The 14,310-nt window shown below is 35.5% G+C and overlaps 1 protein-coding gene across 2 annotated transcripts in view; it reads right to left on the reverse strand.

Annotated features, from left to right (window-relative positions):
- LOC121428621 (casein kinase II subunit beta) overlaps positions 1 to 14,310 on the reverse strand; it is a 42,562-nt gene that overhangs the window by 12,274 nt on the left and 15,978 nt on the right. For both annotated transcript variants that reach the window (XM_041625386.1, XM_041625387.1), the window contains exons 2-6: positions 13,898 to 14,014; positions 11,850 to 11,952; positions 5,910 to 6,025; positions 4,250 to 4,325; positions 1,870 to 2,059 (exon numbers count right to left, since the gene is read on the reverse strand). In XM_041625386.1, the coding sequence (XP_041481320.1) occupies positions 1,870 to 2,059; positions 4,250 to 4,325; positions 5,910 to 6,025; positions 11,850 to 11,952; positions 13,898 to 13,969 (557 nt within the window). In that variant the 5' untranslated portion in view covers positions 13,970 to 14,014. The remainder of the gene's footprint in view (positions 1 to 1,869; positions 2,060 to 4,249; positions 4,326 to 5,909; positions 6,026 to 11,849; positions 11,953 to 13,897; positions 14,015 to 14,310) is intronic.

Consider the following 14,310-nt stretch of genomic DNA (forward strand, 5'->3'; position numbering starts at 1 on the left):
TTTAAATAGCATTATTGCGAGGTGTTGCGAGCGTGAATCACAAGCTAAAACTTAAGGGTATTTCAATAAAAATGGAAATAAGTTTTTAAAAATCCGAGCAGATTTCTGCTGTCACTAAAAATATGTACATCTAACTAAAGAATTAACACGAGCGCAACACGCGAGCTTAAACATACTGACCAGAACAGGAATCTTAAATAAAGAATTTAGTGACCGGTTTAGGATACATATTAACCAATCAAATAACTGAGAGTGCGAAGCGCAAGCTGAAAATTTGCAATATTCCAGCCTGAAAACTTTACTTTAAAAAGAGTATTTTATTTTGAAAACATGAAATACAGCATATTTATTTTTGAAAAAGGATCTTTCCCATTTTTGGAAAAATAATGCATTTCCCTATTTTTTATTTCATTTTTGGGGTGCAAGTGCCCCCTGCCTCCCTCCCGGCGGATCCAACTTTTGTCAAATGGGGGGCAATTTTTTTTTCGGCCATATTTTCCTCGATCGGCAGCTTAAAGTTGATTTTTGTTTGTTTTTTGAAAGGGTAGTCCTAACAGTCAATAATTAGCTTTGTACTTATAAAATAAAGTAAATATGTAATAACATGATAAACCCTTTTTAAATAATGCGAGCGCGAGCTATATTTTTTTTAATATGATGGGCAATATGTTTGTGATCTTCAAAACGAGATGCCTATGTAACTAGATAATAACTGCGAGCAAGAAGCACGAACAGAAATTTTAAATATAAGCTCTGACCTGATCTAAAGGGGACATTTTAAGAACTTTCTGCAGTTAGCCATGAAGACGATGCGTGTTTCAACCAGTGGCGGCGGAACGTATTTTCCTTTTGGGGGGAGCCAAAAAAGGGGCCAATAGGGGCATTTTGGTGCAAACGGATATTTTCGCCATAAGATTATCATCTGTGTGAAGAGGTTGTGTGTTTTGTAGTAATTAAGTTGAGCAAAAAAAAATAAGTGATCTCTGATTGGTAAGTTATATATTACGTTTCATTTCTGCGAGCGTAGCGAGCAATTGGTTTTTGGGAAAATGTAAAATTCGCCTATTTTTGTCAATTACTATTAAAAGGGCATCCCTGTGAGATGTTGCCAGCGAATCACGTGCTCAAATTTTTGAAAATTTCATGTAGGCCTAAAATGATGAAAAATATATTATTTACCCAGGGAAGCCACTTCAGTTCTGAAAACTGTTCTCCCAGCTATTATTATCATTTTCCGTGTTTGTTACCAAAATGAATAATTTTCATTTTCGGAAATACGAACCTTATTCAATTTTCGGATTAACGAACCTTATTTCGTTTTCGGATTAACGAACCTTCGGAATTACGAACCTTATTTCGTTTTCGGATTGACGAACCATCGGAATTACGAACCTTATTTCGTTTTCGGATTGACGAACCTTCGGAATTACGAACCTTATTTCGTTTTCGGATTGACGAACCTTCGGAATTACGAACCTTCGGAATTACAAATGTATGCAAAAAAAACACGCACTTGGCAATTTGAAACTGTGCTTATCGTAAATTTGAAAGTTACTTGATTTTGGCTTTTCAGATATTTAAATTACATGTATGATATGGCTTCACTGCTCACTCACGGGCGGGCGCATACATACACAACACACATATATGGGACAAAAACAAGACTATGACAGAAAGTCGGGAAATCGTATTTTTGATGGCCAAAATCGTACTGTCGTATTTTACTTGTTTTATCGTACTAAATACGATAAAATCGTACTGGTTGGCATCTCTGTTTACAGGCATGACCAACTCAGACTTAGTTTTGATAGCAATTGAACTTGAAGAGCAGACCTCACACAAAGCTATGAAAACAAAACAACTACTCACCTTGGTACAAACTGGTTTGGTGGACGTTTGGGACGATAGTCCGGGTGCACCATGAAGAACATATGCGGGAAACCAGTACCGAAGTAGGCACCATCGGTGTGGTGGTGCCGGGATGATTTTGGGGTGTAAACGTCTTGGCATTTCGGGCAGTAGAGCTTGACCATGGCCTCACCAGGGACATCAGACAAGCCTAAAGAAGATATGACATGGGCAGTATTTCATCAAACATTCTTGTCACTGATTTTCCACTGACAAAGTTGCTCTAAGTCAATCGGAAGCAATCATTTAAGTAGCTTATGACAATAGTGTTTTTGATTGAATATTTTCACATTCTCATTGAAACCATTTCACAAAAGCAATCTTTACTCAGACTCAACCAAACTGGTGACCAAATTCAATTGGTTTGAATCATAACATTAACCACGCTTCCATTAATAGATCTTTCAGACTGGCCTCTTTATTTTTCCCGGCAAACTTCTCCGACAGAAAAAATGTACCCTTTCGCACTGACATCTCTTCCCCGGCGAAAGTCAACGGGTGATTTGCTCGGGAGAGAGGGGTGAAGTTAGTGCACACCCGGTGTCACGTTTTTTTTACTCTTTCTTTATTAATTGCATATACCTTATTGATTTATCAGTGAATTTTTGGAGATGACAGATGTTATAAACTTCTCAGAAGCAGTTGCTGATCAGCTTACTTTGCATATCCATGCAGAATTAGAACGAATGAAAAGAAAATTAGAAACAAGAAGCTTCTTACCGATTAAAAAAAGGTTTCAACAAAATTTAAATATATTCTAGAAATATTAGAAGCAAAACAAAAGAAGATTCAGAGTATTTTTATATTTTAAGCACATTTTTAGCATGTAAACCAATGCTTTTATAATAGATTTTGTTAGTGGAAAAAACAAACTGTATGTTAGAGCGCATTTAACTATGGAATAATTGAATAGCTCATAAAGCGTGGCCTTCTAAATTTAGCCGCGGAAATAATAGCTAGCTAGCATCTCAGTTCAGGGGATTTCGGGGAGGAAAAAAAGCGCATCTCTAGAGGTGGAGAAGTTCGCCGGTGAACTTCTCTGGTGTACCTTTCATACTGGACACTTTCCCCTTCGCCGGCAGAAGTTTGTCAGGGAAAAGCTCAATATGAAAGGGGTATAAGTCATAAAAAATCAACCAAATATGTTCAAGCGGTGAAAAATACATGTAGCTGTAAATGCAATGCTGAAAAATGATGAAAAAAAAGAGTCCATCAAGGACTCATAAGAAGCCATCTAGAAGCTCATAAGTCATAATTTTGATACATACATGTACATGTAAGTCATAATTTCATAAGCGCCACACAGTATTGTAAATTTCTTTGGAGAGGTAATATGAAGAAAAGATTACTTTAAACAGAAATAAATCTTTCTTTCATTAAGGCTTACATGTAGATTCAGAATCATCTTTTGTGTAAATCCATGATAAATCAAAGAACAAACAAGTGTAGCGCGTTTGGCAGTCTCACCTGCATCGCACGATTCAATACAGCAGCAGTGCAAGCTGTGAAAGCTACTATGAAATAATTCACAAAAAACACCATTCATACAATACTACGTTCATTGACAATAACTGACATTTAACTAACATGTATGGTTAAATATTCAACCTAAGGTTATAATGGTAAATCAAAAGATACTCCCAACATGGTCAAATTTCATTGACCTTAGACCTTGGTCATGTGACCTTAAATTCACACAGGATGTTCAGTGATACTGGATTACTCTTATGTCCAAGTTTCATGAATCAGATCCATAAACTTTCAAAGTTATGATGGTAATTCAACAGATACCCAGAACTTAGCCAAATTTCATTGACCCTATATGACCTCTGACCTTGGTCATGTGACTTGAAACTTAGGCAGGATATCAGGAAATACTTGATTAATCTTATGTGCAAGTTTCATGAACTAGGTCCATATATTTTTTTAAGTGATGACATTTCAAAAACTTAACCTTAGGTTAAGATTTTGATTCCCCAACATGGTCTAAGTTCATTGACCCTTAATGACCTTTGACCTTGGTCATGTGACCTGAAACAGGCAGGATGTTCAGTAATACTTGACTATCAAACCTAATGGCAAGTTTCATGAACTAGTTCCATATACTTCCTAAGTTATGCTGTCATTTAAAAAAATTAACCTTCGGTTAAGATTTGGTGTTACCGCCAGAAATGAGGCACCGATAGTCTCACTCTGCATTACCCTAATGTTAACAATCATTTCCAAATCGAAATATAGCGAGATACAATTTTTTCGGACATAAATCATTCAACCATGAGCAAATCTGCTGTATGATATCGAATAATAAACTTTATAACAAAGCAGAAATGAGCTTTCTTACCTATTGGTAGAACAAGTTGATTTTCACAATATACTCTTGGACAGTGCCCAAAATCACCTTGTTGGTATTTTTCAAGCTGAAAATAAAAACAAAATAAATATTAACAGTAAACACATTCCTTTCAAACAAATAGGCCTACACAATCAACTTTGAATATTTTGCTCGAGCAGGAATCGCTCTTCTTGCGATGTTGGAGACAGGGTTTCTTGAATCTCAAGATTAATCATTAAGAGGGCCGATTGAGCTAAAATCTTGAGATAGAGCTAACTTGGCTGGTGAAGCACCACCTAGTGCTATCATCAGTTTGCTTCATTGTATCTCAATTAGTTGCTAATACCATTTAAACCAGAAAGAATACTTCACTTATATAGTAAAAAAAAACTCGTAGTACAAGTCCCACACAATACAGTGACAAAGTCATATGGGGAAAAGATCATTTCCATATGCAGCTGCTGTTTCATGGAATAATCTGCCAGAAAATCTTAAAAATATGAATACATGAAAAGTTCAGAAACAGTTTGAAAACACATTTATTTAGCATTTTGTAGACAATTAGGAACCCAAGTGCTCTCCTTTTGATGAGTTTGTAAGTCTATTTTGTAAGAGACATGCAATTTTGCCTTTGTATTTTGCTCTAATATAAGCTTCATTATTATTGTTTTATCTCTTTCGACTGCTTGTACATGAAATAGAGTAATACTCTGCCTAGTATCATCAGATACATGTAGGTGATAATACTTTGTATCTCAACTTTAATGAGAAAAATATTCTTTTCCTTCATCAAAATCCAAACACTTTAAAGAAGCTACAGTGCAATGTAACAGAAATACAACCTAATTTAAAAGTGTAGATCTGCTTTATAATAAAAAAGACAATTTTTCTTTCTAATGAAAAAGACGCATGTGGAGGCCAATATTATATCTTTTTCCCATTATAAAGTTTTTGACCAAAATAGACTTCATTACAAACTCTCTTTTTCTAGAAAAGAGCATATTCTAACCGAGATTTGCCATGATTAAAGACACTCTGCAGATAACACTTGCATGAGCAGACACAGAGAGATTACAACTTTCACAAGAATTCTTAATAGGACTGTGGTAGTTTCAATATTCTTAATTGAAAGATATGGATGGTTTTAACAAATGTCTAAACCTATATATGCTTCATTCGCCTTCACCATCTGATTTTAGAGTATTATTATCATTAAAGGGAAGGTCCGGGCTGAAAGTATTCATATCTAAATAAATAGAGTGAAATTCACAGAGCAAAATGCTGCAAATTTCATCTAAATCGGACAACAAATAACAAAATTATTGAATTTCAAAATTTATCAATATTTTGTGAAAACAGTTATGCACATCATCACGAATATTTATTGGGTTGGCTGATGATGAAACATCCCCACTTTCCTTTTTCTTATGTTAATTACATGAAATCATAAATGTTTCATTATTTCATACATGTGTAAATGATGTGTCTCCATTATGATGAAATAAGCTGCAGCAATAGATAACTAATGCATGTAATCAGTTGTCAATCCAATTGTTTTAGTTCGTAGTAGAAAAATGTTGAATAGACCAAATTTCATATAATAAAAAACAAAAGAACAAGTCACATGCCTTGTAGGTTGAGAGTAGAGAATGAGTTAACAAAGTCTTACCATAAGTGCAATGCCTCTATTTGTCATGATGAACCTTGCATGTATTAACCCATATAACATTTCAGCTGCTTGTTCAATCAAGTCATTCTGATTTGGATTCTCTTCCATTTCATCATCTGAAACAAAGAATCAAAATAGATTTAAAACAATACACAGGTCAAGAGTGCTTCACCAGTTTTACTCTTCCTTCTCTTGGTTCAATCATCTTGTCCATTTTCTTATCTTCTTTCACCGAGTTGCCAGTTGCCAGCCCCCCCCCCCCTCCACTCAGTAAGTTGCAACATTTGTGGGATGTTTGCAAAGAAAGAATATGTGAATCGTTTGCTAAATTACAGAAATCTAAAACAGTGAACCCACCGCATCATCCGTCATTGCGATATATACGTGGAGAGCTCACACAGAAATTTTACAAAAAAATACAATTATCATGGCGACAATGACCCTAGCATGCAGGTCCCCCAAGTCCATCTACAATCAAAGTGTGGTTGAAAAGTGACTTATGGTTGCGGAGAAATAGAGTTAACTTCAACGTTGACCTGAAAATGACCTTTGAGCTTACCATGTGACCTCCGACTGCAGGATAACATGCAGGTTCCCCAAGTACATCTACCATCCAAGTTTGGTTGAAAAGTGACTTACGGTTGCAGAGTTAGGTGTCATAAGAAAGTCTTGCATGTAAACTTTACCGTTGACCTGAAAATGACCTTTGACCTTACCATGTTACCTCTGACTGCACCATAACATGCAGGTACCCCAAATCCATCTACCTTTCAAGTTTGGTTGAAAAGCGACTTACATGTACAGTTGCGGAGTAAGGTGTCATAAGAGAGTCTTGCATGTAAACTTTAACGTTGACCTGAAAATGACCTTTAACCTTACCATGTGACCTCCGCCCACACCAAAATCGATAGGCTCCTTCGCTATAACATACTCAAACTTCATGCCAAATTTGAAGACGATCAGAGAAGAAATGCAGCTGATACAGCGCTCACAAGGAAATCTCTGCAACGGTGCAACAAGGCCAAATCCATAGTATCCTCCGAATCTTGCAAGTCTTTCCCCAAATTAACGTTTGTACCAAATTTCAAATGCAATATGGTATACAAATGGAACGCCTCTGGCAGTCCTGCCTGTATTATGTGATTCAATATAGCACCAGTGCTGATTTTGAAAACAACTATTATTCACATAGAACACCATTCATAGGAAAATAAAATACTAGTTCATCAACCCTAAATTACATTTGACCTTGATCAAGTGGCCGAAAACTATTGCAAAATGATCAGTGATACTTACTTACCCTTATGTCCACATTTCACAAACTAGATCCATATACATGTACTTTTAAGTTTATGATGGCAATTCAACAAATACCCCCAACAGGACCAAAAATCAATGACTTTGGTCATGTGACCTCAAAATCACACAGGATGTACTGATAGTTAATTCCTCTTATGTCCAAGTTTTGTGAACTAGATCCCTATACTTTAAAAGATAAGGCAATTAAAAAACTTATCCTTGGTTTATAAGATTTTGTTTTGATTCCCCAAAATAATCTAAGTTCATTGACCCTAAATGACCTTTGACCTTAGATATGTGACCTAAAACTCACACAGGATGTTCAGTGATACTTCATTACTCTTATGTCCGAGTTTCATTATGAACTAGATCCATAAAAAAATAGTTATGACATTTCAAAAATTTAAACCTTGGGTACAGATTTTGATGTTGATTCCCCCAACATGGAGTCGGAAAAGTGGCTCTTTAATATTAGTCTTGCTCTGCTATGCACGCAAGACAAACAACTGGGGAAGTAGTTTTGCTAGGTTTTTGGCAACATGCTGTTACCATGGCAACACAATTACAAACACATGTGGAAACGGGAACTGCACGTCTTCACCCAAAGAACAATGTTGGCACCAACTTTCATGAGCACTGGCCAAAAACTGGGGAAGTACATGTATTTTGATCTGCAATGAGTTTTCCTGGATTTCGGACCACAATATCCAGTTACTGGCCACAATATTTCAAACAAAAGCAAAATATGTGTCTTGCACTCCTTAGCTCAAACCTGACAAAGTGACAAAGGAGTCTGTACAAAGATAGTTTTTTGCTAATTCTTGCCACATTATCTAACAACCATGGCAACACTATTTCCGACACATGCAAAAGTCTTGCTCATCTTTAACAAAAGACCAATGTGTGAGCCAAATTTCATGAGAAATGGTTGAAAACCGAGGAAGTACTTCAAATCACAAACTTTTTACATAATTTTTGCCATAAAATACTGTTATCATGGCAAAACAATATCATATGCATGCAAAAAAATGTGTTTACCTCAAGACAAAGACCAACAGGCATTTTATAGGCCTACTGTTAACCAGTGAGGGTGGGGGAACCTTCACCAAAAGTTTCTAAAATTTCATTGAAATTGTTTTGATACTTGGAAAGTATCAAGAAAATGAAGAATATTCACCTCTTCCTTGACTCTGATGCACTGTTTATGATCAATATTGTAGTTCTACATCTAGACTTTCGTAGTATTGCAACATAAACTGAAACAACCGTTGATCATTTTGCTCAAAGTTTCAGTCAACTCGACACCATGAAAGTGGTCAAAAATTCAATTTTGAGAACATTCATTTTTTTTCAGTAGTTTCTGACATATGTACATGTATGGCAGACAATTTTCTCATTTGATCTAATTTTGCTAACATCAAACAAATAAATTATTTCATGATATCAAAAATTAAATTTTTGAATAACAAAAGACAATTCTTGATATCAAGAAGGTCCCGAATCTAATTAAACAACAAGTGGAATGCCTCTTGCCGTTTCACCTGCATCACGAGATTCAAAATAGCAGCATTGCTGACTTTGAAAACTACTATAACTCGCACAAGATGCTCAGTGATACTTGGTTACTCTTATTTCCACGTTTTATGAACTAGACCAATACACCTACAGAGATAGGATAGTAATTCAACAAATACCCCCAATGTGGCCAAAATTCATTAACCTCACATGACCTTTGACTTTAATCATGTGACCTGAAACTTTCACAGGATATTCAGTGATACTTGATTACTCTTATGTCCAAGTTTCAAAAGTCAGATCAATAAACTTGCAAAGTTATGATGGTAATTCAACGGAAATCCCCATTATGGCCAAAGTTCATTGACCTTTGACGTTGGTCATGTGACCTAAAATGCGCACAGGATGTTCAGATACTTGATTACTCTTATGTCCAAGTTTTATGAACTAGACCAAAATACTTTCAAAGTTGTGATGGTAATTCAACAAATACCCCATTCGGCCAAAGTTCATTGACCCTAAATGACCTTTGACCTTGATCATGTGACCTGAAACTTGCACAGGATGTTCAGCGATACTTGATTACTATTATGTCCAAGTTTCATGAATCAGATTCAAAAACTTTTAAAGTTTTAATTGTATTTCAACAGATACCCCCAAATCGGCAAAGGTTCATTGACCCTAAATAACCTTTGACATTGGTCATGTGACATGAAACTCATGCAGGATGCTTGGTGATGCTTGATTGACCTTACATGTATGTCCAAGTTTAATGAACTAGGTCCATATATTTTCCAAGTTTTGATGACATTTCAAAAACTTAACCTCAGGTTAAGATTTTGATGTTGATTCCCCCAACATGGTCTAAGTTCATTGACCCTACATGACCTTTGACCTTGGTCATGTGACATGAAACTCTGATAGGATGTTCAGTAATACTTGATTAACCTTATAGCCAAGTTTCATGAACTAGGTCCATATTCTTTCTAAGTTATGATGTAATTTCAAAAACTTAACCTCAGGTTAAGATTTTATGTTGACGCCGCCGCCGTCGGAAAAGCGGCGTCTATAGTCTCACTCTGCTATGCAGGTGAAACAAAAACAGACCAGAAATAGAACTTTCACTGTTGCATCCTCAATGGAATGGGACAAGCTCCCTCTCACATTAACATAATCCCAACAATTGAATCATCTCCCTCAAACATTTTTGTTCTAGACAACTGCCTTCATTTTATGTCTCATTCTGTATTTGTTGTGAGCGCTTTGGGACGGACATTGTGAAAAGGGCGTTTTGGGTAGTGTCAAGGTTAAGTGTATGAATCTTACTAATTTAGAGCTTTTCTTAAAGACTGGACATCACGTCTAGGCGAAGCGCATACATATATGCAATTTACTCGTAAAACTTTTGTTAGGCAAATGAACTATGCCCTAAAACCCGATCCGAAGGCGTCGTGTACTGTAGGCCTATTAATTTTGGTCATTACGTTTTATTGGTTTGGATGGAGCTGACATGATTTATCTCGATTTGTTTTTGCCTTAGGGGCAATATCAACTTCATCGCTTTCTTCATTTTGCTACAATTTTAGCAGACACATAATATGGATTTGTTTTATCAACGAGCTAATCATATTTTATGCTGCTATGTCAGGAAGGAGTTTTAGATGATTTCTATGATGTATTTCTTAACCCACATACGTGGTAAGTCAAAATTACTTCCTACAAGGATATTTTAATAATCTTTAAAACTAAGACGGAAATTTGCACGAAATATGGTGTTAACTTAATTGCAGATTATATGAAACTTATTTAATGTTCAATTTGCAAATTAAAACAATTTAAAAGATTTTTGACATTACGTCCATTTAATGGGTTTGTTTACATACTATACCTGAACATGGTTGCATGTTTGACAATTATGAAGTTTATTCTATAAGGGATTGGCATAACTAATTTGTAATGTATTTGTAAGATTGAACGTATTTTGAAAGATTATTTTATGGATAATTTTGAAATGAATTTCCATCAATCAAACATGGACACTTATTGACAACTAATTATGCAAAGTTAATTTATGAATCAATTGCGTGATTAGATCAATGTATTAGAAGTGTGGTTCCATGTTTACTATTTATTGTAGGGTTTTTAGTACCGAGATTCTAAAGGCAGAGCCGTATCAACAGTGAGTACTGAGGGTGCTTACAGGAACTCCGGATGGGACAGAAGTCTCGGGAATCCCCCTCCAATGTGACCTCATAGTGATGAGTCATTGACGTTTGGATTCTCCACTGATCGCGATACACTCCTCAGTTTTCTTCGATGGGCCCAACGAAATGACAGCTAAGGACTTTATGTTATTCGAATTGAACTTTCATTATGAATTTATTCTTTGATGCTATGCCATATTACTCACAGATGTGAACTTGCTGAATTTAATTATAATTAAAGATATTTCATTTGATTTGTAATTCCAATCCATTTTCTTTTTCGTGATTTGTTGTGTAAACAGTACATAGGCAATTATCTTTTCTCTAGAGTATTTTTGTCCTTTGCTTTTGCACTGGGCCTGTGACAGGTAGTTATGGGTATTGTACAATGCCTACTTAGCTTGTAGTACGCGAGCAAATGGGAGGCTGAATGTCACACATTCGTACCATTGCACGCAAGACGTACCATCCAAAATATTCCGTTGCACGGCTTTAGGACGTCACAAAACGATTTAATTCATTGCACTCTGTAAAATGAGCAATACGCGTATAAACCTGCTGGCAATATGCGCAATGCTGCCCAAGGTCATGTGCGCTTGTGGGATTTTACTTTTCACTTTCAATTTTTTGCTCACTTTTCATAGATTACTGCAGGGAAAAACTTCTTTTTTCTTCATATTTTCGCTAAATTCCAAGGCGTTGTATAACACAAATAGAGAATATTCTTATTTGTGCAATGGTGCATTCGGTGAAAGAAAGAGACGCTCTATTCATCTTTCTTTCACCTCATGCGAAATCTCGCACCATCGCACTCATGCCTTGTATACTATTAATGCTTGATTATAAACAAATAGGATTAAATGAGAACATAGCTTGAAAGAAGTGAGTATAGATGAAACAGCCATGTATGATATCTTCTTACCTGGTTCTAAGTCTAAGATCATGTCTAATGCTTGTCTATAATGAGGAACCTGTTCATTGAGACCTGTTAAATTGAATTTGTCTTGGATATAATCTTCATCCACCTAGAATCAAGAAAAAGAAAAGAAATGACTTTAAAGTAGCCACAAACAATACGTGACCATCGACATCAGCCACCCCAAAACCAACGATGAATTTTGTGATTTGTATTGAGCTTGAAATACACACATTTGAAATGATACATAACTTTTCAAAATTGATTATCAATAACCCACACAAGTACTTGTTTGAATGCAGAAGAAACTTAATGAGAGCTTAATATTTTAAGGAGAAAGAAACTTTTGAAGTTTGGGGTTCACTCAAGCATCTGATATCTTGTTTTTTTATTAAACTGTACATCTTCAAATCTTATCAGTATGAAGAAGAGCCATTATTAAGCTAGTTAGCAATTTTATTATACTTTTTAAAGAAAAATATAGGGCTATTCCACGATATTCCACGCAACAGTTTGGAACAAATTTTCATACATCAACAGTGAATAACTAACAAGATGTAATACTCGAGATTTAGCTTTTGTCATCTATCTATAACTACCATCACAAGTGACTTTAAATAGCAGAGAATGAATAAAAAATTACAATGATTAATTAGTTATGCACAATTAATTACCACTATAACACTGTAACTCAAAAAGGACATGCATTTTTGAATGTTTTACTTCCTGACCATGTATATAAACCCCTCAAAAAAAGTTTGGAAAGCTGTGTTTGGCCATTAATTTCTCCCAACTCCCAATTTTACACAATGCATTTTCTACATCATTCGAAAGATAATTTAATTCTCTTTCTATGATCATGCCATTATGAAAAGAGCAGGATTCAAAAGTGTTGGATGAGGTCTGAATTGAAAAGCTGGAAAACAAGCAAAAAAGGTTTGGATATCTCCCAATTTTAAACAATGCATATTTGATATCATTCAAAAGATCCTCTTATTCTCTTTAAAATGATACCATGCTTGTTATGATTATGCCATTACGAAAAGAGCAGGATTCATAAGTGGTGGATGAGGTCTGATTTAAAAAAAAACGAGCTAAAATAGTCATGAAGGGTCAATACAGAACATGATTCTTTTGCACTGCACCTCCATGTGAACCATAATCATATCATGTACATGTAGGGTATCATTTTAAAGAGAATTAAATGCTCTATTTATTGCTATTAATTACACATTGATATTCACTAAAACCGAGGAGGGATGATCGATCAAAGTCAGATTTCCAAACCTTTTTTTTTGAGAAGTTTATATACAAACAGGTAAGTAGTGATATAGTGCTTGACTGTGTAGGAGCTGAGTATAAATACTTTATTGGTTGGATTGCTCATCTAAGCTAGTCGTACAGACTGTTTCACCCTGATGAGCCTTAGGGTGAAACAGTCTGTACGACTAGCTCGGTTGAGCAATCCAACCAATAAATTATTTATATAAACAAACATATTGTAGCTATATATGTGATTAGGATTTGGCCAGTCAAAGTCATTCCTACTGAGTGTATAGTGATTCCATGTTTAAAACTTTTTTTTACTTAACACCATGACATGATCCATTATGATAAAAGAAATGTTCACTGAACCATAACGCATGGCAAAATATAAACTTCGACGGACTAGTCATGTTATTCAACCCTAAAACAGTGAAAACAACTTCTGGGCCATTCCATCTAGATTCACACAGTGATTGCAATTACAATACGAATTTAGTGTGTGAAAGGCTTGAACTCAAAAACATCTTTTGGGGGCGGAGATTACGTGTCCTTTCAAGCACTTCCATAGACAATACAATTGTCATGCACTCATTGTAGTTTGTATTTGCCATGCAGTGCTTTGATTGACAAGTCACCAAGGGCACATACCGCCTTCGCTCAGGAATTTGAATTCAAATCAAAGTTTTGGAGTGAGTGTGTAGAAGGTCTGATGATATATGAATTGCAATCATCATTACAATGATGATTCACATGTGACAATGCCCTTACTTTTGGATTTAATGACTCACCTCACAGAAAAATTCATTGCCCCTAAGTCCACAGAACCATGAAATCCATGATACTTCCTCAGAGCTACTCATCTTTCCTGACTCCTCTTAAATGTAATCCTCTATTTCTTTTAAATCCTGCAAAATAATGTTTAGGTTAATAAAGATGCATTATTAAAGGGGAATTAAATCTTGGTCATAAATACTGAGGAAAAACAGAATATTGAAAGTTTGAAAGAAATTTGACAACCAACGAGGAATAGAGGAACTAGAAATTGATGAAACTTCAATTGATTTGTACTTGATGCCCCCAGGGGACATCAACGTTTTATCCTTTTGGTACTCCTTGATTTCCAGATGATCCTTCGTTTCCGAAATGTAAACATTTCTTTTCTCTCACTTAAAAAAATAGAAAGTAGTTCTGGTTTGCGCTA

This window comes from Lytechinus variegatus, chromosome 15 (genome assembly GCF_018143015.1).
Source record: "Lytechinus variegatus isolate NC3 chromosome 15, Lvar_3.0, whole genome shotgun sequence".
In the NCBI taxonomy this organism is placed as follows: domain Eukaryota; kingdom Metazoa; phylum Echinodermata; class Echinoidea; order Temnopleuroida; family Toxopneustidae; genus Lytechinus; species Lytechinus variegatus.